This window comes from Rhinolophus ferrumequinum, chromosome 5, assembly GCF_004115265.2.
Source record: "Rhinolophus ferrumequinum isolate MPI-CBG mRhiFer1 chromosome 5, mRhiFer1_v1.p, whole genome shotgun sequence".
NCBI lineage: Eukaryota > Metazoa > Chordata > Mammalia > Chiroptera > Rhinolophidae > Rhinolophus > Rhinolophus ferrumequinum.
Window position 1 is genome coordinate 16,479,285 of NC_046288.1, and position 24,935 is coordinate 16,504,219.

The 24,935-nt window shown below is 34.6% G+C and overlaps 1 protein-coding gene across 1 annotated transcript in view; it reads right to left on the reverse strand.

The window, feature by feature from the left end:
* Positions 1 to 24,935, reverse strand: part of CHIC2 (cysteine rich hydrophobic domain 2) — a 45,630-nt gene that overhangs the window by 13,121 nt on the left and 7,574 nt on the right. Inside the window, exons 2-3 of the mRNA XM_033105589.1 lie at positions 10,713 to 10,767; positions 10,418 to 10,573 (exon numbers count right to left, since the gene is read on the reverse strand). Coding sequence (XP_032961480.1) covers positions 10,418 to 10,573; positions 10,713 to 10,767 — 211 coding nt within the window. The remainder of the gene's footprint in view (positions 1 to 10,417; positions 10,574 to 10,712; positions 10,768 to 24,935) is intronic.

Consider the following 24,935-nt stretch of genomic DNA (forward strand, 5'->3'; position numbering starts at 1 on the left):
AAAATATATATGAAAATACATTACTAAAATGTTAATTCTCTTTCTCATCCTTAAAATAGGTTTGAAATAAAAATCAACATTGAGAACTTCTTTACATAAAGCTTGGAAAATAGAGATGTTTTATAGACTTACACAGCTCAATTTTCAAAGGATTACAGATTTTCAGAGCTGGCAACTACCTGAGAGATAAGTTAGCCTCTCCTTTTCTCAGATAAAAAGAAAAAGAAAGGCGTGGGAGAGAAAGAACTCCAGACTCAGAGAGGTTTTAAGTGACTCTCTCAAGAGCACACAGCTTCCCACAGTAACTTAGTACACGATCTTTTACTCTTTATGGCATCGCCCCTGCAGAAAAAATAAAAGAGTCTCTTAGGTATTTACTCTAAAAGACAAGATGCTTTTATTTACTTAGGAATCTTGTTTTGAATAGCAAGAACCATATCTTCTGAAATGTTATGAACTTACTACTCAAAGATTTCAAACGCCAAAGAGTACATTCATTCAGCGAATATTTATTGACCAGAAAGTAGATGCAGGGCACTGTGAGAGGTCCTGGGGATACAGCAGTGCGCAAGACAGACACTGGGAAGCGTAATGCTAACAGGATAATAATAGCAACTGCAATTAACTAAGCACCTACTATAGGCAAATACTCGACTAAGTACTACTCTACACGCACTTGCTCTGATTCTTAAAACAACACTGCAAGGAAGAGATTTACCCCATTTTAGAGAGGTAAAAACTGAGGTTTAGAGAAATTGAATTGATCAGTCACTCAGAGTAGGTGCTCCTTTCCAAAGCAGTTCTTTTGAGAACCAAAGTGCAGCTATCACATGTTTTGCCTACTTCCTTCCCTACATCTAAGTGAATGAGTCCCTGATATAAGACTAAATACAAATAAGAGTATGAAGGGAACAGAAATACACACTATTCATAACAACTCCATATAGAAAGCACTTTTACAAAAGCCACACAATCCTGATCATCATATGTAAAAGACAGATTAAAGCACTGAAAAAACAGGAGGTAAAACAACTAATAATATTAAAAGTTGGTATACAAAAAGTTTAAAATTTGGGGTTCTTCAGTCAAAGAGATAATGGCTGAGAGCATACATAAACAAAGTCTATAAAGTCACTAATGTTGGGATACGATCTATATGTGCAAAACTTCAGAAGACTGAAACTAATACTTTAAGATGAAAACAAAAACAAAACATTATAACACAATATACAGTAATATTATAAAACTTGTTTCCTCAAAAAATGAGCCAGGCTGAAAGCACATATAAGTAAATCATAGAGAGTTCACTTACTTTGACATCAATTTTCTAAACTATAACACTACAATTAAGGCACAACCAAGAAACAAAGTATTTTTAAAAAGTATAAGCAAAACATAAGCTTTTACAAAGAAAATGTCATAAAATCTATTTAATGAAGCTGAAGCATTTTATTCACCTGTAAGCTCCTCAGGCTCTTACAAAGAACCTACTAAGGCTAAGGTTTCCTGTTTTATTGTCTCCTAAGCACATCACTATTTGCAATTATCTCATTGCTTTTTATCTATCTTTTCAAACTACAAGAGGAACCACATAAACTCTATAAATAGCATCTAATCTAAAACAATGCCAAGTCCACAGTGCAGCTTCAGAAATATTAAATGAATTAATGAACAAGTAACTTCTAGCGAATGGCACGGTAGCAGCATAAAAAAATGGCAGCTAAAACCAGCAATTTCGGGCCAACCCAGTGGCTCAGGCGGTTAGAGCTCCATGCTCCTAACTCCGAAGGCTGCCGGTTCGATTCCCACATGGGCCAGTAGGCTCTCAACCACAAGGTTGCCAGTTCGATTCCTCGACTCCCTCAAGGGATGGTGGGCTCCGCCCCCTGCAACTAAGATTGAACACGGCACCTTGAGCAGAGCTGCCTCCCAGATGGCTCAGTTGGTTGGAGTGCATCCTTTCAACCACAAGGTTGCCGGTTCAACTCCCATAAGGGATGGTGGGCTGTGCCCCCTGCAACTAACAACGGCAACTGGACCTGGAGCTGAGCTGCGCCCGACACAACTAAGACTGAAAGGACAACAACTTGACTTGGAAAAACAGGCCTGGAAGTACACACTGTTCCCCAAAAAAGTCCTGTTCCCCTTCCAATAAAATCTTAAAAAAAAAAAAAAAAACACAGCAATTTCATAAGACAAATATGCTTATCTTCTAAGAGCATCAACTTTACTCATTTTAAACAGTTTCTATTAAACCAAATATATGTTATGCAATAGAATGAAAAATTCAAATGGGTATTTCAGATATAACACAAGACTTCAAATATATTTTGTGATTGCAGGTGGCCACTTCATATTTCTAGACACTAAAGACACATATTTATTGTCTTTTGATATTAGAGATACTTCATGAAAAACATGACAAGTATTTACAAACTTAAACTATCTCCACACTCACCTAGCCAATTCTCCGATACACTATATGCTTTGAGCAGAGCATTAATAATATACATCTTTCTATCAACGTTAGCATGGTACTTACATGTCAAGAACACGTCTATAAAAAGAGTACATTAAGACTTTTATTTTCAGCAAAGATGCAGCAATGGGCACCTGATTTATCTTTGGGATGAAACAACCAAAAAAAAAGAAGAAGAAGAGAGACAGAGACAGAGACAGAGAGAGCAACTAAAACATATGAAACTTTTTAGGACAATGTACAATGGGCAACGAAAAACAATAATTCCTGAAAGACCACAAACAAGACAGGCCCTATGATTCCCAAACGTATTGATATAAGAGAGCTTCCAAGCCATAGTGAATGGAAGGAGAGGCCAGACAAAACCTGTGGACTCCCTGAGTTAAAGAGACAGAGCTAAGAGTCTAGAAGTCACAGAACAGATTACCAGGAGGGGGGGCATAACAGATAATGAACTTCAGAGAATGAACTTCAAAGCTCTGAATACAGTCCCCACGGAATATTTAGGTGAGTACTGAGCAGAATATGCAAGTAAGGAAACTACCAGAAGTGGAACAAAGAACTACTAGAAAGATGAGATGTAACAACGCCCAAAGTTTACAAAGATTGGCACAGCACTTCCGCCTCCTTCCATCAGCCAGACCAGAAATCATAATTCACAAGCCACTGAATGCAATATCCAGGAGGGTCTTACCTCACTAGTGGGGACTAACTAGCCCTAGGTTAAACACGGCTCTGGTTCCTCAAGAAGTTCAATATAGAATTATAACCCTACGCTCCTAGGTATACACCCAAAAAGAACTGAAAACAAGTATCAAACAAATATATATACATCCATTTTCATAGCATCAGTAGTCACCCTTTGTGGAAACAGCCTAAATGTCCATCAATGGATGAATGGATAAATAAATTGTAGCATACTATGTTCCCCGAAAATAAGACCCAGCCAGACCATCAGCTCTAATGCGTCTTTTGGAGCAAAAATTAATATAAGACTCGGTCTTACATTATATTGTATTATATAAGACTGGGTCTTATATTATATTAAAACAAGATCAGGTCTTATATTAATTTTTGCTCCAAAAGACGCTTTAGAGCTGATGGTCTGGCTAGGTCTTATTTTCGGGGAAACACGGTATATAGTAGACTGGTATATAGTAGACTATTAGTCAGCCATAAAAAAATGACGACATATTGACACATGCTACAACAGGGAAGAACCTCAAAACATTATGTTATGAAGCCAGACACAAAAGGTCATATAATGTATGATTCCATTTACATGAAATATCCAAAACAGATAAATCCATAGAGACAGAATATAGATTCATAGCTGCCAGGCTCTAAAGAGAGAAGGTAATGAAGAGAAACTATTAATGAGTAAGGGGTTTTACTTTGGAGTGATGGAAATGTTTTAGAACTAGATAAAGGTGACACTTGCACAACACTGTGAATGTACTAAATGCCAATGAATTGTTCGCTTTATAGTAGTTATTTTCTGTTGTGTGAATTTCACCTCAATAAATTATTTTTATAAATAAGAAGGCAGAGAGTGAGGAAAAATGAAAACTGAGAATTGATGGAGAAGAAAAGAAAACAAATAGCAAAACAAAAGACTTACATTTTGCCATATAATACAATAAATGTAAATGTCCAAAATCCCTAATTAAAAGGCAAAGATTGTCAGACTGAATAAAAAAGCAAGACCCAACAGTGCCTATAAGAAATGAACTTTAAATAAAAGGCATAAATAAATTAAAAGTAAAAGGATGGAAAAAATATGCCAGGGTAACATTAATCAAAAGAATGTTGGAATGACTGTATTAATGTTAGACAAACTAGATTTCAGAGAAAAATTTTATTAAAAATCAGGAAAGTTGATTTCAGAATGATAAAAAGGTCAATCAGTGGAGTAAACACAAAACCTAAAAGCTTATACACCTAATTACAGAGGGCCAAAATACAGAAAACAAAATCTGTAAGAATAGACAAACCCACAATTACAGTCAGAGATTTTAATACTCCTCTCTTGATACTTGATAGACCTAACAGATAGAAAATCAGTAAAAATACGTAAGATTTGAACATTATCAACCAAGTTTACCAACTGAAATTTATAAAAGATTCCACCCAATAACAAATAAATTCACATTCTTTTCGAGTGTAAAAGGATCATTTACCAAGAGAGTTCACATTCTGGGTAATAAAACAAGTCTTAATAAATGTAAAAAGAGCCAAAACACACAAAGTATTATCTAACCACAATGAAATGAAATTAAAAATCAGTAACAGAATTATCTCTATAAACTCCCCTAATATTTGGAAGCTAAATAAAATACTTCTAAATAATGTATTAATCATAGAAGAAATCAAAAGACAAATATAAAAGTAAAGTGAACTGAATGAAAATTAAAACACATCACAATTTGGGCAATACAACAATAGCAGTACTAAGGAAGGAAATTTATAACACTAAACATGAGAAGAAAGATCTCAAATCAATGATCTTTGTTTCTACCTTAAGAAACTAGAAAAAGAGTAAATTAAACCCAAATAAAAAGGAAATAGTAAAAGTCAGACTGAAACAAACAAACAAATAAAATCAACAGAAATAATCAATGAAACCAAAAGCTGGTCTCTCTGAGAGGTGTAATAAAAATGACAAATTTCTAGCCAGACTGGTCAGAAAAAGAGAGAGAGAAAGAGAATTAATTTCAGGATTGAGAGAGGTGATATCACTAGGGATTTTACAGATAGTAAAAGGATAATCAGTGAATATTATGAACTACATGCCTATTATTCAATAACTTAGCAATCAACAACTTAGACACAATGGACAATGTACAAATTCCTTAAAAAACACAAACTATAAATTTCAATCAAGATAACTTGAAAAGTCCCGTATCTATTAATGAAATTGAATTTGTAGTTTAAAAACTTCCAATAAAGAAAACTCCAGGCCTACATGGCTTCGCTGGTGAATTCTTCCAAAATTTAAGGAAAAAATAATGCATATTCTAACAAACTCTTCTGGAAAACTGAAGAGGAGAGAACACTTCCCAATTCATTTTATGAGGCTATCACTATCCGGAAACCAAAATCAGTCCTTACAAGAAGAGAACACTACAGAAAACAATACCTCATGAACATAGATATAAAACTTCTAAACAAACTTTTAGTTTATCAAAATCCAGCAAAAAAATAAAAAGAAAAATAGACATAATCAAATGACTCTCATCCCTGGAATACAAGGTTGGTTTAACAACTAAAAATTCAATAATGTAATTTAGCATATTTCTAAACTAAAAAGAAAAACCATACCACCATCACTAAAGAAGCAGAAAAGGCATCTGACAAAACCCAACATCTATTACTGATAAGAACTCTCTTATCAGTAGAATAAAACTTCCTCAAGCTGATAAAGATATCTACCAAATCCTTACAATTAACATGACACAGCATGATGAAAGTGAATGCATTCCTCAGAGGATCAGGAGCAAGACAAGGGCATCTGTTCTCACTACCTCTAAGCAGTGTTTTCTGGAGAGTCTAGTCAGGGCAGTAAAGTATGAAAAAGCAACAGTAAGCAGATTAGAAAGAAACAAGTAATAATGCCTTCATTGCAGATGATATGATTGTCTATGAAGAATTTCAATACTCTACAAAAAAAAGTTAATGAAATTAATAGGTGAGTTTAGCAAAGCTACACCCGAGCAAAGAAAAATAATTGAAATTTTTAAATATGTACCATTTAAAATAGCATAAAAAAAAACTTATGGATAAATCTAACAAGATATACAAGATATGTACACTAAAAACTACAAAACACTGTTCAGAAAAAATTCTAAAGACTTAAGAAAATGGAGAGATACTGTTTCATGGATCATAAATTAAGTATTTTTAAGATGCCAATTTCCCCAAATTGATCCAGAGATTCAATGCAATCCAAACTAAAATCCCAACAGGTATTTTTTATAGAAATTGAAAAGTTAATTCTAAAATTCATAAAGAAAAAGAAGTACAACTGAAAAAGAAGTACAAAGTTGGAGAACTAACACTACCCAATTTTAAGACATAATTATAAAGCTACAATACTCAAAACAGTGTGGTACTGGCATCAAGATACACAAATAGATCAATGGACCAGAACAGAGCCAATAAATAGGTGCACATGCATACTGACAACTGATTTTCAATAAAGGTACAAATTCAGTGAAGAATAGTCTTTATAACAAATGTTATTAGAACAACTGCATAACTAAAAGCAAAACAATAGAAAGAACTTGAATCTACACTACACCATATAAAAAATTAACTCAAAATAAATCACAGACCTAAATGTAAAACCTAACCTTATAAATCCTCCAGAAGAAACATAGAAAAAAAATCTTTGTATTTAAGCTTAGGAAGAATTACTAGGTATAACAATAATAGCATAATCCATAAAAGAACAAATGGACAAACTGAACTTTATTAATATTAAAAACTTCTTCTCTAGACTGCTAGGGGATCAAAAGACAAACCATTGGTTGGGAGAAATCTTTGCAAAGCATATACTTGTAACCAGAATACATAAAGAATTCTCAAAACTCAACAGTAAGAAAACAATAAAAACAGGCAAAAGTTGAAACACTCGAAAGATATACAAATGGCAAATAAGCATGAAAAGATGCTCACCATCATTAATCACTGGGAAAAAGCAAATTAAAACCATAATGATAATATTGCGTACCTATCAGAATGACTGAAATCAAAAAGACTAACCATACTAAATGTTGGAAAGGATATATTATAGTAGGTAGAACAGACTCCATCATACACTGCTTGTAGGAATGTAAAATAATACCATCTCTCTTAAAAAGTTAAACATATATGAACCATATAATCAGGCCACTCTATTCTTAGAAAGGTTTACTCAAGAGAAAAGCGAGTATGTGTCTATAACAGGACTCGAACAAGAATATTCATAGCAGCTTTATTTATAGACCAAAACTGGAACCAACACAGTATCTATCAATAGGTGAATGTATAAACAAACATGGTATATCCATACAACATAACATTATTCAGCATTAAAAAGGAGTGAACTATTGATCCAACAACACGGATGAACCCCAAAATAATTATGAGTAAAAGAACACAAAAAAAGAATACATACTGCATTATTCCGTTTATACAAAACCCTAGAAAATGCAAACTAATCTACAGTGCCAGAAAGCAGATCAGTAGTTGCCTGGAAGGACTGAGAGGATTACAGAGACACAAGGAAACTTTTGAGTGTGACCAACATGTTCACTATCTTGACGTATACATGTGTATGTGTGTTTAACAAGTGGCAAAACTCATCAAATGATACTCGTGAAATATGTGCAGTTTGTGTGCCAATTACGTCTCAATAAAGTTGCTAAAATAGAAACAAAAATTTTAAAGATGGTATTACCAAGATATATTGTATTTGAGGACATAAACTGAAACAACACATAAAACATGTGTTAAGGCATACCTCTCCATTTACTTAAGTCTTCTTTGATTTTTTTCATCAGTTTTTTGCATAGCATACAGATCATGCATATATTTTATATGTATGTCTTCCTTTGTGTTTGGTGCTGTTAATGATATTTAAAAGTTTTTAATTTCCAATTGTTCAAACTCACTTATTCAATCCCAGGAACGTTTCTGTAGATTCCATGGGATTTTCTATGTAAATAACCACGTTGTCTGGGAACAGTGAGTTTTATTTCTTGGTTTCTAATCTGCATACCTTATTTCTTTTTCTCTGTGTTTTCACTGGGTAGGACTTCCAGGAGAATGTTGAATAGGAGTGATGAGAGTGGACTTTAGTCCTGATTTTCTATATTGTTTTTCTGTTTTCCTATTTTTCACGCAATAATAAACATTTATAAATCATATATTTGAGGGGTTTTACTATTTTGATAACTGTATTTTTTATAATTGGTTTCCTTTATTACCTTATGTATTTTATTTTATACATTTAAAATACACTAAACCTTTTAAAATACAAATAAAACATTATTTTAAGAAATGGTTCATAGGATTCCCCAGACCACTGAAGGGGTCTATGACAAATAAAAGGTTAAAAATCCTGCTGTCAATTATCCTGCCCCAATCTTACAAAGCACCCCTTTTTCAGGGCCTCTAATATTCTTCATACACGCATGAAGTGTCACTCTCTCCATGGTTACGTAGTAGTTTATATAGACAGGAAAATGCACAACTTTTTTTTTTAGGTTATAATTAACATTTGTTTATGCTCACTGGGTAGTACAATCCATATAAAGTTAAATGTATCAAACAAACATTCCGTCTTACAAAGAGAGACCTTAAGCTGAATATTCCAAAGTTAAATGAAATGTACTTTCTGAAACTACAGATGGAAAAAAAACCTAAAAAACAAAAAAACTACCTTATGTCTCAAATAAAACAGAATTTAATGAAAGCATCTGAAAAATTGTTAAATTGCTTAAATTTAGCAATTGCTTAAATTGCTAAAAATGTGTGGAAAAGAATAGGAAATTTACTTTGTTTTCTAAATCCTACACTGTGCACACATTGCAATACCTTATTTACTCATTTAAAAAAAAACAATCTCAAAACCTCAACAACAAAAAAACTAGATCACAAAGGTTTTTAGAATAACAAAGCTCTATATTCATTAGGTTAAATGATAGCAAATTACCAGTAAGTGAGATATAGCAGTCATTTAAACAATGGAAACACCCAAAAAGTTGGAAGGAGTAAGGGGATCTAAACTACAAGAGCTGCAAATTCAACTATGGATTCAGGAACAAGCAGTAATTTAAAAACAAAAAAACATTCTATGATCTGAAGATGATCTGGTGAAAACTATAGAGGTGAAAAAGAAATATTCTTGGAGGAAAATAAATACAACAAATATTACAGTAAACATTACAAAAGAAATTCTATCACAAAGGTATTATCTCCTTCCTATCAATAAAACATACTAGTTAAAAAATTATTTTCAGTAGGGATATACTTCTTATTTTATAACAGACATCAAAGGACAAATAGAATTCGCTTTTCTATATTTCCTGTCATTACTTGATGATAAAATGAAATGTAGCCACACAAAACCACTCATTCAATTTCAACTTAACTGTATTTCATTTTCTTGCATATAAATCACCATAATTTTAAAAACTTTAACAGAAATGTAATATATTGAATCTATACTATTTTCCATATCTCTACCAACATCTTGGAAATTCTTTTATTATAAGCAATCAAAATTACAACTCTTTAGATCACTTTCTCTAAATGATTACAGAATCACTATGTACTCATCACAGGAAACGTACAATACAAATAAAGAAAAAAAAAGAAAACAGAACTCTCCATAATCTTACCAACTATAAATAAACACTAACTATTATATTTCTTCTATGGGTACTATCTTACATATTAGTAATAACCGATATTTATTAGAAACGTACTTTGAGCTACTTACCTAAGAGCTTTATAAACACTTTTATTTTATCCTTACAACAATCATATTCAAGTAGATAGGTGAATATTGCTATTGGCATTTTACAAATATGTCAGCAAGAGTTTAAAGAGGTTAGGAAACATTGCCTAAAGTCAGAGAGATAAGTGGTACCATGGAACTCAGCATTCTAGATCACTATACCATACCACCATCAATGTGTATTCAGAGAACGCTGTATTCTACTCTAAGAAATTTCCTATGACACAAAAATTATAAATATAACTTTAGATGGCTATTTAATAAAACAGAATGTGGACACACCGTAATTGACTTAATCACTCCTCTACTGGATCAGATCATTTTTGTACAGTATTCAGGATAGTGAGACACATTCAATACAAAAAATAAAAGGGTAAATGCCAAGACCTCCTTGTCTACTTTAAATTTAAATTAAAATATGTAATTCAACTTACTCTTTTACTGAGGCAAATAACTGGCCACATACTGCAACCTAATGTGCAGCAGCAACAAAGGCAGCCACAAAGCAGCCAACGTACATTAACAGGAAGATTCTTCTTAAGACAACTGTTAACTCTGTTGATGCTGGCTTTAAATTCTTCAGGAGCTACCTACAGAAAAATTTAAGAAATAACAACAGTGAAATATTAATGTCAATGAACATGTGTCATTTAGCATATTTTTTTCTAATTTGTTAGGGAAAGACTAGTTTTCTGGCACAGAAACAGTACCTAAATAATTAACACTCACTTTTCCAGTTAATGAAGAAGGGAATTCTGATTCAAATTTGTTGCTCAGTCCAAATCTATTTTAAAAAGAAGAAAAATATGTTATTAGATGTCATTGTTGCAAAAAATTTTAAAAGTAACTTAATCAAAGGTCAAGTTAATAGAGTGCAATTTCATATACAGAATGAAAGTCTGAGACACAAAAACACTATAATCAGCAATTTATGAAATGTAACAAGCAATTCTAGCAGCTGCATCAAAACTTTTATGTAAGAGGCTGAGAATGACTTCTTTGGGACTATCTTTGTGAGCCAAATACTAATGTAATGGAAAACAACACAATGTCCAATTTTGTCAGAATTACTAAAGTTCTTCCAACTAAGGAAAAGAAAGCTCAAATCTCTATTAAGTACCCTTTAGGTCAAGAGCATTTCTTAACACTCAATACAGCAGTAACAGGTCTAAGAATGCAAATTGATTAGTTAGCACTTTCTTGAGATCAGCATATCCACACTGCTATTACAGCCAGAGAATTCTAAAAACTGCCTGGAGCAATAGCTGGCCTGGCTACTTAAGCTTTCAAGTTCTAAGACATTTGCTCTTTATACCTCCAAAGAAATGAAACTGACGTAGTGCATTTTAATATCTTGAAGCATTTAAATGTCTGCAAAGATCAAGAGGACAGACTGGGCAAGTGACTATTTCTTTGGCTAAGTTATTTGGAAAGAACAAAATACTCAGACACATTGGTAATAGCAGATCACCCTGGTAATAGCAGGAAATTAAAATTGATGCTTAAATACAACTTTTGTTGGATCCTGGAGTCAAAATTTTTTTCCAGTTTTACTGAGATATAATTGACACATAACACTGTATTAAGGTGTATGACATAATGATTTGATACATGTACATACTGTGAAATGATTACAATAAATTTGGTTAACATCCATCACCTCACACAGTTAGAATTTTTTTTTCCTATGATGAGAACCCTTAAGTGTAACTCTTAGCAACCCTTAAATATACAGTACTGCAGGCTGGCTGGGTAGTTGGCACTGGTAAGAGGGGTCCCCTGAAATATTCTGTATTAAACGGCTGGTCAGGTCTGGGATTTCTAATTCAACCAGCCGTGGAGTTGGACAAAGAAGTCAAATCAATGAGGTGGGCTGTGTGAAGGCAATAAAATAGTGGAGACTGGCCAAGTGGAGGGTGTATCGTGTGTGTGTGTGTGTGTGTGGTGTGGTGTGGTGTGGTGTGGTGTCGTGGGTCAGATCCAGCTGATTACTGTCAAACTAGAACGCAGACCCACTTTTGACAGATCAGATAATTTTCTTCTTCCAAGAGGAACTGGAAACAGATTCTATGTAAAATTTTTCATCTTTAAAACACCGTGCAAGTCAAATAAAACACTTCTGTGGGTCAGGTTGTGATTTGTATCACGATCTAGACTTTCCTACATGTGGATCATGGCCTCCGAAATCATTTTATCATCTTAAGTACTTTTGTATATTATTTAGAAGCAGCACTGAAATAACATTAATCTGTCCATATAAACAATAGACACTATTTATGAAAAGATTACAATATAACTACCCAGGTCCAAGCCAAAGTTCTTTTCACACTAAGCATAAACTGGCAACCATTGCTGTTTAACATCATTCTGGCATTAATGTCATTCTCATCCTAAAATTGGAAAACTGAGATACACCTATTTTTTGCCTCTGTGGTACCACTCGGAAAAACCTCTGCTCACCTCCAACCTTGAAGTTCCTCCCACTAGAAAGAGGTGTGAAGTGCCTGCCAAGCACTTACTGATATCTCTACCTAGTGTACTTCCTTTTCCTCTACTTCCCTCAGAAAAGATGCAATTTAACAAATGTTTATTGAGTATTCAACCTTCTCAATTATAAAGTTCCTTCTTTTATATTATCTCCCTTGGTCTAGAGATTTCCTCCAATCAATACTTTCTATTTCAATCACGTTTCTTAGTGTCATTAACCCTCTCCTTCCAGCTAGTCTTTGAAATTTTTTAGAAAAGCAACAATCCGATACCTCGAAGTCTCCTAAAGAGAGATGTCTTTCCCTTACATCCCCAGCCATTAAATATTTAAAACAGATTAAATTATTTTATCAAATATCTATAGTTTGCCAGGTAATATGCTAAGTTGGAGGGAGCAGGCCACTATGAGTTTAAACCCTAATTTCCTTTCTTTCCAGAGCCTGGGTACTTCCTTATGGGCTGAGTGGCTGAGGGCTGATGCTTTGCCCAGGGAGCAGCATGCCAGCTCACTGCCTTGCTGTCCCTGCAGCTCAGGGCTCCTTTTAAGTCAGGCTGGTAGTTAGTTATTCTTCCAAGTAAGAGCTGGTAGTTCCAAGGACAGTTTTCAGACACTGAGTTCCTCTTCAGTCACACTTTTTGTTAAGCTGTATCTGAGGAACAGATAGTAATTTTTCCTCTCCCTTTATCTCACCCCCAAAAGAATGTCCCAGAAAGATTACCAGTGGCGTGATTCACACTAGAGATGGGAGTGCTTAGCTTTTCCACCAGCCCTTAACTTGGTGCTGATGATTTTTCCATTCCCCCTTGCTTGGGTTTCCCGTAAGAATACCTGGAAGAAGTGTCAAGACGCTGCTGCTGAACGCCTCGGAGTCTCCTCAGCCCACAGGCCTAAACCCCAATTGCAATTTGCTTTCCCTTTAATAATCTCTGAACAGTTAATATTCAGATCAAGTACTTTATGACTACAAGCAGAAGGAGTCACGATAATCAGGTACCCTTTCCTCACCTGCATTTGGAGTATGCTACAGGGATGCTCAAGTGTCTGATGTTAAGACCTCTTTGCTCTCTTAAATCCTTAAGGACCTCAGTGAGCTTAAGTTTATGTGATTTATATTTATTAATATTTTGGATTAGACATTAGAACTAAGATATCTAAAACACTTTAAAAATTTATTCATACATGAGCACATTATATGCTAACAAAAATGACATTTTTATGAGAAATAACTACTTTTTAAAACAAAAAGCTTTAATGAGGAAAGTATTGTTTTACATTTTCACATGTCTCTTTAAGTCTGACCATGGGTCCCAGCTGGATTCTCTCATCTCTTCCTGCTCTCAATCTGTTGTGATCTGCTCTTTTGGTTGAGGTTGGGCCTCACCAAATACGTAGTTGGAAAATTGTCTATATTTTTCTTTGATACTATACCAAATTTGACAAGTGGTAGTCTCTTATGGTTTTGCAAGGAGGTAACTGAAACTATATCAATAAACTTTTAACACTATTAAATTAAAATCCATTGGCATATCTTACATTTTGAGTGAATTTTTTTACCCGTACCTGATTTTGTAACTTCATACATTTATCAAATGCTGACACACTTCATTTTATGATATCGGACTCACCACAGTCGTTACATGACCACTGACCCCATCGGAAAGGTCTTTAAGTATTGGGAACCTTCAAGTTCACAATGGCAGATACTAGTTTTCCAAAATTCTAATTTTCATCTGAAAGCTGGAATTTTATTCTTGATAACAAATGCTATAAGTTGTTTTCCTTGAAATGGCAGTCTTATTTTTTTTAAATAAGAGGTCGCATGTTAACTAGCACTGTATTAACACAAGAAAAAAAGGTTCATTTAATTTGGGCTACCACCTATACCTTAAAAACTAACTTTAAAGCATATATTTTAATAAATGGCTTTTTCCTCCCTAGCTTTGAATATAACTGGTGGAGATAAGCAATGACTATGAATTATAACAAGTGTCCTTGGCATATAAAAGCGACAAAAGCAGAAGAAGAAAAATGTAGGCAAAAGTGGGGAAGGGGAAGCAGAAGGAAAGAGATAAGAATTATTTGTTTTAATGTGGATTGGCAAAGTGCTACCAACAACTGCTTTATCATTCAATACCTATTAATTGCCAGTCCTTTTAGATGGTATGAAAGAAAACGTAGACATGTGGTATATCTACATCTCTACCTAAGATAAATTTTCTTGACTCATGGTTAAAATACTCATGGCTTTAGAATTGAGAAAAGATATAAACTATTTTCAAAGAATGGCAAACAATCTATTTTATTCCTCCCTATTACAAGTTTACTAGTATTTTCAGAAAATTCATTCCAATCACAAGTATTGATCGTCTTCTGTGTAACCCCTCATGATCAGAAGGTCCTACAACAGAAGGCTTAGATCACTTTTTTTTTTTAATTTTATTGGGGAACATTGGGTAACAGTGTATTTCTCCAGGGCTCATCAGCTCTAAGTCATTGTCCTTCAGTCTAGTTGTGGAGGGCGCAGCTCAGCTCCAAGTCCAGTTGCCGTTTTCGATCTTAGTTGCAGGGGGCGCAGCCCACCATCCCCTGCGGGAATTGAACCAGCAACCTTGCTGTTGAGAGCTCGCGCTCTAACCGACTGAGCCATCCAGCCGCCCCTTATATCACTTTTTAATAAAAAAATATTGTTTAAGAAAACATGTACAAGGCAAATTTTTACTTTTATATAATTTGAGATAATTTTGAAAGGTCGTGTAATGTACCTGGTAAAGCTTTGCAAAGGGACTATAACTACACCGAAATCTAAATGGCATCTTGAAATACACTCGTTTTACTCGTATCTCACTTACTCTCACTTCACTGTCACCTCAGTCCTACCATCTGTAGCCATACCTCAAAGTGTAAGCCAATCCAATCTGTTCCCCTGCACTCTCACCTGCATCCAATTCACGATCTCCCCTTCCTGATAGATCCTTCCCCTTCCAAATTCCTTTTCATATTTAACTTTGGATCCCTTAATCTGTTGATCTGCTACCTGGATACCTCCTGATGTTGCCCTTACAATTTTTTTTCTTCACTTGAACCAGAATTCCTGTTGAAATGACACTCTTTCCTTAGAAATTCTCAGTTATAGCTCATGCCCTGGAGTCCATCTCCCATGTCCCCATAATACTTGACTACCTTCTCTCTTGTACAGTCCTTATTATATCTTATTATACTATATCCTATCTAATTATGTTAACAAGCTAACTCCCCACCCTGATAAACAATGAGTACCTGGGGCATCTTAATTTTTATTAAGATACCATACGCTAAGATACCATAGCCCAAATGTCTAACCCAATGTCTGATACTTAATAAATATTTGCTGAATAAATTAATCAATTTACAAACCAGGAAAATAATGTCTCATTTCACTAACTCCTCACTGCCAATATCCACACCATTGCTCTCTCTTCCTCTGACGCCCATGCTCTCTGGTGATACCACATTGTTCCAAGTCCTAACTGCCATTTGCAGCCCCAGGTCACTCCCTCTGTGTTGGAGGACCACAAGATCAAGGTCAAGTTCGATGACTCAGTAGGAGGGCTCATAGGATTCAGCATATAGTTGTACTCACAGCTAAATATATTACAGCAAAAGCATACAAAGCAAAAGCAACAAAAGGAAAAGGCACACAGGGTGAAGTCCAGAGGAAACCAGAAACAAACTTGCAAGAGTCTATTCTCAGTGAAGACACACAGGATGTGCTTAAATTCTTCCAGCCACTAGTTTTGACAAAACATATACAATGTTGTCCACCAGGAAAGCTCATCACTCAGTGACCGAAGGTCGTGTATGCACCCTCTGCTTAGCATGTACCAAATACCAGACTTCCAGAAGGCAGGCAGGTAGTCAGCACAAACCACATTGTTTGCACAGTTCAGGCACAGTGAGCCATTCTTGTCAATTCTGGGAATACTGGGAACCCTCCCAAATTCCACATCCCCAGACACCACGCCTTTCTTAGGATCGCACTTTCATGTCTGTTACGTTAACTGTTCTGCACACTTCACGCTCTCTAAGGACACAGGCATCCATGTCAGTTTTTTTTCTTCATCATGACGCTCGTCTTCCTTCATTCCAGTTAAATATTCACCACCAGAACCTAACTGGTTACCTGAGCTCATAGATTCTGAGGAAATTCACCTCTGTTTAATTCAGCAATCCATTCACTATGAAATAGTCTGGATATTTTCATCACTTGGAACTGTATCGCCTCTGAAATTCTGAACCGTAAAACTCACTTCTTACCACTAGCATCAACCATTTCATTTCTCTCACCCTTACCAAAGTTGTTTTTTCACCTCTGGTTGTAACCTACAGCTTATCATTCTGCCTTGCTTTTCCACTCTGCATCAGCTCCCTGTGACTCCACTTCCTTATCTGCCAGAACTACACAATCATTTTGACTATTCTCCAACAAACACGCTGCCTTTCCTGCATCTCTAGAGTGTCTCTTGTCAATCCGATTCAATTGAAAAGTTTACTTTCTTCATTTCAATTCCCACTGCCTGGAGCTACGACAGAAAAATCACATATCTATAACTGTATTATCTAAGGTCAGTTAGATTAACATAATTTTTATTCATTCCTAATCAGTTCCCTTTTCCATACTCCAGTTGTTGCTCCTCTCTCTGTGTTCCATCCTATCCTCATAACCCACAATTTTTGCAGATGACCATTGTCCTTAACTCCAACCAGAGAAAAAAAGACTATTGAACATAAACTGCTTTGCCTTCTCTCCCTTTCATTTTTCGATTTACCTGTATCGTTAATATCTTTACCATCTTTCTTAATGGAAGTAAGTGTCCCCAAGTTAACCATTTACTCCTGGTTGCATCTCCTCCAGTCTCCTCTGCATCCACTGTTATTTCTCCTTCTCTTCTGGCTCCATATATATACAAATCCTACAAATCCACGGAAGTCTACCAAGCCTAAGAATCTAAGCCCCTATTTTCTTCTCCCTCAAATATATGAGGGCATCTATCTCTTTTCCTTCCTCATCCAATGTCTTGAAAGAGTCCTCTACAGTCACTGTCTGTATTATTCAAACTACTACAATCCAGGCTTTAATCTACATTTCTTTACTCTCAAAACAGTTCTTTTCCGCACAGTTCTCCTTCCTAAGACAGGCTTGCTCTTAGCAAAGGACTCTTAGCAAAGGGCTTGAGAATCAGAGTGGGGAAGGTCTTATTTAGCACAGGCTACAGCAAATTCCTCCTTTGCTATGTGTTTCATTTCTGTCAAAGCCTTTTTTTTTTTAATTCTAGGCCAACCAAAGCAATATTGTCAGATCAAGTTTTACTAAGACCATCTTATTTTATTAATGGATAAGAAAAGCCACACTTCATGTTTGTTAATATTAACTACAAAATACTCGTCTTACCTTTAATGGTTTTGATGTGACATAAGTTACTTAGCTTTGATCCTACCTTAGTGTTTCATTTGGGGGGTTTTTTGTTTTGTTTTTTTAAAGTTTGGCAAGAGCTGGGGTTAGTTAGCAATGAAAATGAGATATATGCTTCATCTTAACTTCACAGCATTATAAATTACTCCTTTTATCCATTATGCTCCTTCAAGTTTAAAGTTTTTAAATATGGTAACAATAACTTACTTTATTCTAAGTTAAAGTACAAATGGTCCTGGACAGTATGGAAAGGCCCAATTTCATCTTATAAAATCGTGATGTGATAGGCTTGAAAAGAGCAAGGAAGCTCAACTCCCTTCCAACCTAGTAACCTAACATCATTAATCCAAAAGGCTGGAAGTAGCACTTAATTTTAAAAGGTATGATTCAAGGTGGGTGGTATCTTAATTCAGTTATCTACAAAGATTAATAAGTAAAATAAAACTAAAAAAGCCTTTTATGTTGGGAAGAAGGTCTTAAGATGGAAATGTGCACTGTCAGAGAAACTATAAATTATTACAACCATTACAAAAATCAATTTGGCATTAAAAATATTTATACCTTTATCACAGTAATTTCTCTTTTAGAAATCTAGCCTAAAAAGTAATCTGAAATGTGGATAAAAATATATGCATACACAAGTTCCCTGAAACAATAGCAAAGTAAACAAAATAACGTGAATGTTAAGTAAATTATATTATCTCTGTATAACAGACTATTAGACAACTATTAAAAATGAAGTTCGCAAACTAATGACATGGAAAGTACATATACCATACTGTTAAGTAAACAGAAAATACAAAACAGTATATATATCATTATCTCAAGTGTAAAGAATACTTACAAAATGATAGTGTTCAAGAATACAATTCAATAGCATGTAGAGTCTTTTAAAAAAATATTCATACCTTTAACCTAGTAATTCTACTTCTAGAAATTTATCAGAAGAAAATAATTACAGTGGCACAGATATATTAATGAATAATCAAGTATTCTGAGGTATTATTTTGGTAAGGGAGTATTAAAGATATTTCATTTCATTTGTTGTTTCTTAAAATAGGATCTATTTTTCAATAGATATAGTAAGTAGTTGCAAAGTAAATAAAAGTATTTTATAATATGCATCACTATAATTTTTTTTCTATTTGAATCTTCTATTTGGTATTAACTAGATAACTTATCATAAGTAAATAGGGAATTTTGGGGTCACTGATGAATGGTTTTCCTGAACGCATTTCAACTTTTTCTCCAGTTCAAGTGCATATAAATCCCCAGTCCTTTTTACATCCACTTTTAATTATTGTACGTTCCTTGTATCTCCTCATATTAATGTCTCTTAGAATTCACTAATGCATTATTATTTTGAATTAAAATATATTTTGAACTCATGGTGAATTGTGCCTTTTAAATACAGAACTCCAAGAATCTGACTGCTTCAACTTGTTCTGTTCTGTGATGATTTTCCTTGCTTCTGAGTTGCAGCACTATTTTTAACAGTGAAAATTTTAAAACAATAGAAATCCTAGTTATATTAATCATAATATATCAATTTGAAAGAATACTACACAGCTCAAAACCATGTGCACTAAAGAATAACTATAACATTGACTGCCTTACTAGCAGCTCCCTATGCTCTGGAAAATTAAACCACAAATGGGCATCTGTTTTAAGAACAGCTAATTCCTGGGCTGGCTAACAACATATGGGACGGCAGGGCCCAACAGCTCTACCCCACTTGGACAGTCTTAACTAACTCAATCTGACCCTCTTTCTTGAGGTACCTGAAAGTAAGAGACAATGGTTGGTAACATGAAGCTTAAACTGAAGCCGAGCTACAGTAAAGCCATAAGTAAGTAGGAGTGAATAAGCTTGCAGCCAGATACAATAAAGCCATAAATAAGTAGAAGTGAGTAAGTGAGCAGCCAATAGTAAGCAGGAACTACGAGATAGAGGGGAAGAGCAGTCTGCCAGTTCACCTTGCAAAAGCAGAAGCTGGAACTGAAAGTAGATAAGTCACTGTGACAGACCACTTGACCAAGGAGCAAAGGACACATGCTGCTCAGAAAAATATCATCATCAGGGCTGCACCATATCCAAAACAATATATTCCAGTCTCCTCGCAGCTTGGCTGTACCATGGCAAAGCGTCCTGTCTTCCTTAGTCTCCATGCATTCTCACAATCAACTTCTACTGCTTAAGGCCCCCTGGCTGGTTCTGTTCTATGAAATCTAACAGAGCCTCCTTTCATGCTTTTTTAAGAAACCATAATGATATTGGCATGTATTCCCAATATGCTAAATGGAAAATGTAGAATACAAAATACTTTATGAATAGAGTCTCAGTTTTTAAAAAACTATTTACATACACACAGAAAAACAGAAAAAAAAAACATCAAAATATTAATAGTGGTTAACCCTAGGCAATAAGATTATGGGTTATAATTCATTTTTTATATTTTCATGTTTTCCAAAATTTCTATAACATATGTTACTATTTTAAACTAAACAAAAGCTTTCTAGAAAAAAATTTTATTAAGGACTAGGAATAAATATACCAAAACACTAAATGACCGTTGCCTCTTAGTGATTATAGATGGTTTATTTTCTGCTTCACTGGAAGTGCTACTTCCCAATTTTTTAATGGTCTTTATGTTTTTCATTATAGTTAGGAAAAGGATTAAACCTGAAGAAAAAAACAGATAATTAAAGGGGTTTTGTTTTTATTTTTAAGTCAGACTAAGGAAATACATGCACAATTGACATATATAGGTTTCAAGACAATTTTACTAGTTTTAAAGTATATTTCAGAGTATATGTTTAAGGATTTTAAAGTATGTTGAAATATGTATTAAGTATTATTTTAAAAAATTAGAAATTAAAGAGAAAAAGTTCTAATTCCACAACAGTAGAATCTCACAATCTGAGAGCTATAAAGGGTCATTAGTCCAAACATTTCATTTTATAGATAAAGAAATTGATGCCTAAAAGGCAAGTGAGTTGGGTCTCATGGCTGTTTAATATGTAGGATGTAGGCTAGAGCCTTACTCTCCTGAGCCTAAACCCAGGGCAATTTCTACTACAGGGCAATGCTTCTAATAACTTTCTCTGTAAGGTAGAAAATGTTTATCTCCTTGAACCAGCAACTTCTAAATTGAGAAAATATTTGAGAATTGAAGGAAAAAAACATTTTCCATCAAACAGAAATTATAATTAAAAATAATACAAAACAAATGTTAACATTCTCATATGAAGCTAGAAAAAAATGTTTTTAAGCTTTTCACATTTGTGCCTACAATCCCAAAATATATAGAATTTTGTTCTAAATGTTTGTGTTGATGAATACTACAGAGATCAATAACTTTGTTGCTTTGGTTCAATAAAACAAAAGAATCAATTAAGCAAGCAGATTCTGGAGCCAGACTGGCTGGAATGTAATCTTAACACTACCATTTACCAGATGTGTCGCTTTGAGTTAAGTTAGTTACCTTTTCTGAGCCTCAGTTCCCTAATTCATACACCAGGGATAATAACTGACCTAACTCATTAAACGAGTTCACATACATAAAGCATAAACCCTGTATGTTGTGTAACTGCTTTTATTATTATAAAACAACATAAATGTCTGCTGTGTTTTTATTATGGTTATAATCCTTCTAATAAAGTGGGCAATATTATCATTTAATATCCACTATGGATAACTTGATAAATTAGAGAATGTCTAGATCTCCATGACTTCATAAATATCATCTTCAGACAACACAGCAAATGGCCAATGATCAAATTGGCTAATGTTAACTGTCAAAGATTTTTCCAACTTTTTATCATCCCCTTCAAGGTCAGGGGCTGGTATAGACGAAACAGGGCACACAGAAGGCTGCTGGGTTCAGGAAAGCCAGGCAATTTTAAAAGAGTTCATAGCTAATATGGGCAAGCATTAGGCCAAGTAAGACAAAGGTTGAAAAGCACAAAGAAGTTACTGTGGTGAAGATGGAAGAGCAACACAATGCCTGAATTCTAATCCTGGTTCAGACATCAACTAGGTATATTATCTTCAGAAAGCAAATCTTCCTTCTGGTTTTATTTGCCTCAGATAAGACAACAGGCTTCTCAGGGTCATATTTGGCCCAAAGGTCAAATACTGTCTCAAAGTTTTTAAGAAAAAAAAAAAATTAGCAAGGTCTACTAGGTTCACATTTTATAGATGGGACAACTGCTGTAATACAGGAAGAAAGCTTTAAAACTTTATTCTTGTCAAAAAAGTTTGATAGTTTTTCTCTTTGCAAAAGATAAGGTTGTCGGTTGAAAAAAAAATAAAAAAAGAGAAGGTTGTCAAAAGTGTGTACCCTTTATCAAGTCTGCCACATCTCATGTTCTGACAGAGGAAACACTATGAAAAAAGAAAAAGGTAGCACAGAATAAAGGGTAGGTAGATGAATTTAATTTTAAATAGAGCGGAGGGTAGGACTGATAAAAAAGACAATTGCGAAAGATTTGAAGAACATGTAGGAGATAGCCATTTGGATATCTGGCAAGAAGTGGAACCAGCCAGTGTAGAAACCCTAAGCCAGAGACAAGGGAAGGAATAGGAGAAAAGCAGTCAGAGAAGTAATGATGTGGTAGGGTCTTGCAGGCCATTAAAAGGGACTTTAACTCTGAAAATGGGGTGCTTTAGGGAGGCTTGATACAGAATAGAGAGATGACCTGATTTATGTTTTAAAAGGATCACTGTGGCAGGTGTACTTATAAAAGTTAAGAAAAGGTGGAAGGAGGGAGAAGCAAGCATTAAGTGTGAGGCACAAGAGAGGTAACGACAACTCACACCAGCAGTGGAGATGCTTTGAATATAGGGTATTTCAGGGTTAACTGGACGGATTCATTTCTTGATAGACTGAATCCAGTGAAACAGAGAGGGGTATCAAGGATGTGGTAAATATTTTTTAAACTAAGCAAGTAGGATGCCAGGTCTGCCATACAAGGAGCACGGGAAGGCTGCAGTTGACCTGATTTGGGGAGAAGATTATGAATACAGTTGTGGATATTTTGGATTCTGAAACATTCAACCTGTACAAATCTATAGACTCACAAAACGTTGTCTTCCTATAGATATCACAAGACCTATGAACATATGAACTAGAAATTTCAAATTCACACTGAACACATGGGTTACATAGATGGCAACAGCACTTATTTCCTCATGCTGAACTATGAGCTCAGTAGAATAAGCTTTTTAACTATTTGGGAAGTTAAAGTTACAACTATAGGATTTAAAATTTTTAATGCATAAAAATCACATTTTAAATGAATCTGGCTGCCTTAATATACATCTGAATATCAATGTGGCTCAAAGAGGAAGGGCTGGAACCAAAAGTGTACTGTTTTCCCAGAAGATAACAGAACCCCTGCAGTAGGAGACATATATATATATATATATGAGTCTCAGAATAAGTCTAAAAATTTAAACTGTGTGACCAAAATCTGAACGTTTAGGTTCATCTGGCTCTGTGACAGTACAATCTCATTTATAAACACTTGAAATTAAAGACTTAATTATTTCAATCATGTATTACATTCACACTATCCTACATCTCATCACTATACACAGTTCTATAATATTCTAGCATTAGAATTTTACTAGTTTTCAATTATTAAAATTATATTTTTAATTATTAACAAATGATTACATATATGGTAAAACAGAGAACTTATGTAAATATGCTGATTAAACTTCACAGTATTAACTTCTGATGATACAGGAATTCAAACTCTAACACAACTACTTTAAACTATCTGTACTAGACTTTTTTTAAAAAACTTTGTATATCTAATTTATACATATTTTAAAAATTCTTCAAACTTATATAAATCTTATGAACATTATGTTCGTTTAAGAAATACTAAATTGTTGAACTGGTTTATAGTATAGACTAAAAAAATAGCAATTTCAAGTAACACTTATAATTGAATAATTTAGAAAGGGCAGAGAAGGCTGGGTACATAGGAACTCCTTCACTCGACTAACCAAGGACTCCACTGTAACTACAATTCAAGGTCAAAGACAATAAACAAGGAGCTCTTGCAGGAAGTATGTATATATATGCTTGTAAAATTAAATACACACACACATTCACTTCTTATCAAAATAACAAAGGGAGGTTACCTCAAAATCCAACCAACTCTACCCTAAGTAAACTTCACTGACTAGATGGTAGGATGGTAAAGCTTAAGAAAAAAATCTTTTTTCCAGGACTTTGTGAGAAAATTTTAGCTCTTGTATTCAATTTAATTCAGTTTTAAGTGTAACCATGTAAAAAACACCATCTTTTCCTCAAATCTAATGAAGAGATCACGGTCAAACACCATACATCTTGTAACTAAAGATACCACTTTAGAAAGGTCCTCACTTCAAAATCTACGATCTAGTGGGAAAGCCCCTGTCCACTTCTGGCACATGCAGTTCTCTTGGCATACTAGCTGCCCTGTGGCAGCAGAACAGGAAATGCAGGTATGTCATCAAGACAGTCTCCAGTCAACAGTAAGGGCAGACACACTTCTTTGAACTCACCCTCCACAAAGCCAAAACAAAAACAAAAGTAAAACAAACAAACAAAACCACAACTGAGGAATGAGATGGCGAAAGTGGACATTTACTATGTTTTTCCATAGATTTCCATATTTCATAGGAAAGTTGTGAAACTTGATGGCTTATAGCCAGGACTGTAATACCTCCTTTATCTAAAGACCATCCCCCTCGATCAGGCCATTATCATCTCTCATCTAGAGTGTTCCCACAGCCTACTAACTACTCTCCCCAGTTTCAGCCTAATCCCTCCATAATCTTTTCTGGCCCCCCTTTTACTGAGCTCACCAACCTCATTTCAAGGCACAGACTAGCCACAATACCAAGTAGCCTTTCAGTTTCTGAGGCAAACCAAGCTTATTTTGCTGTTCTCCAGACCTGGGGTGCTCTTCACAGGACTCTTCCACCCTATTTAAATGTTACCTCCTCAGAGAGGTTC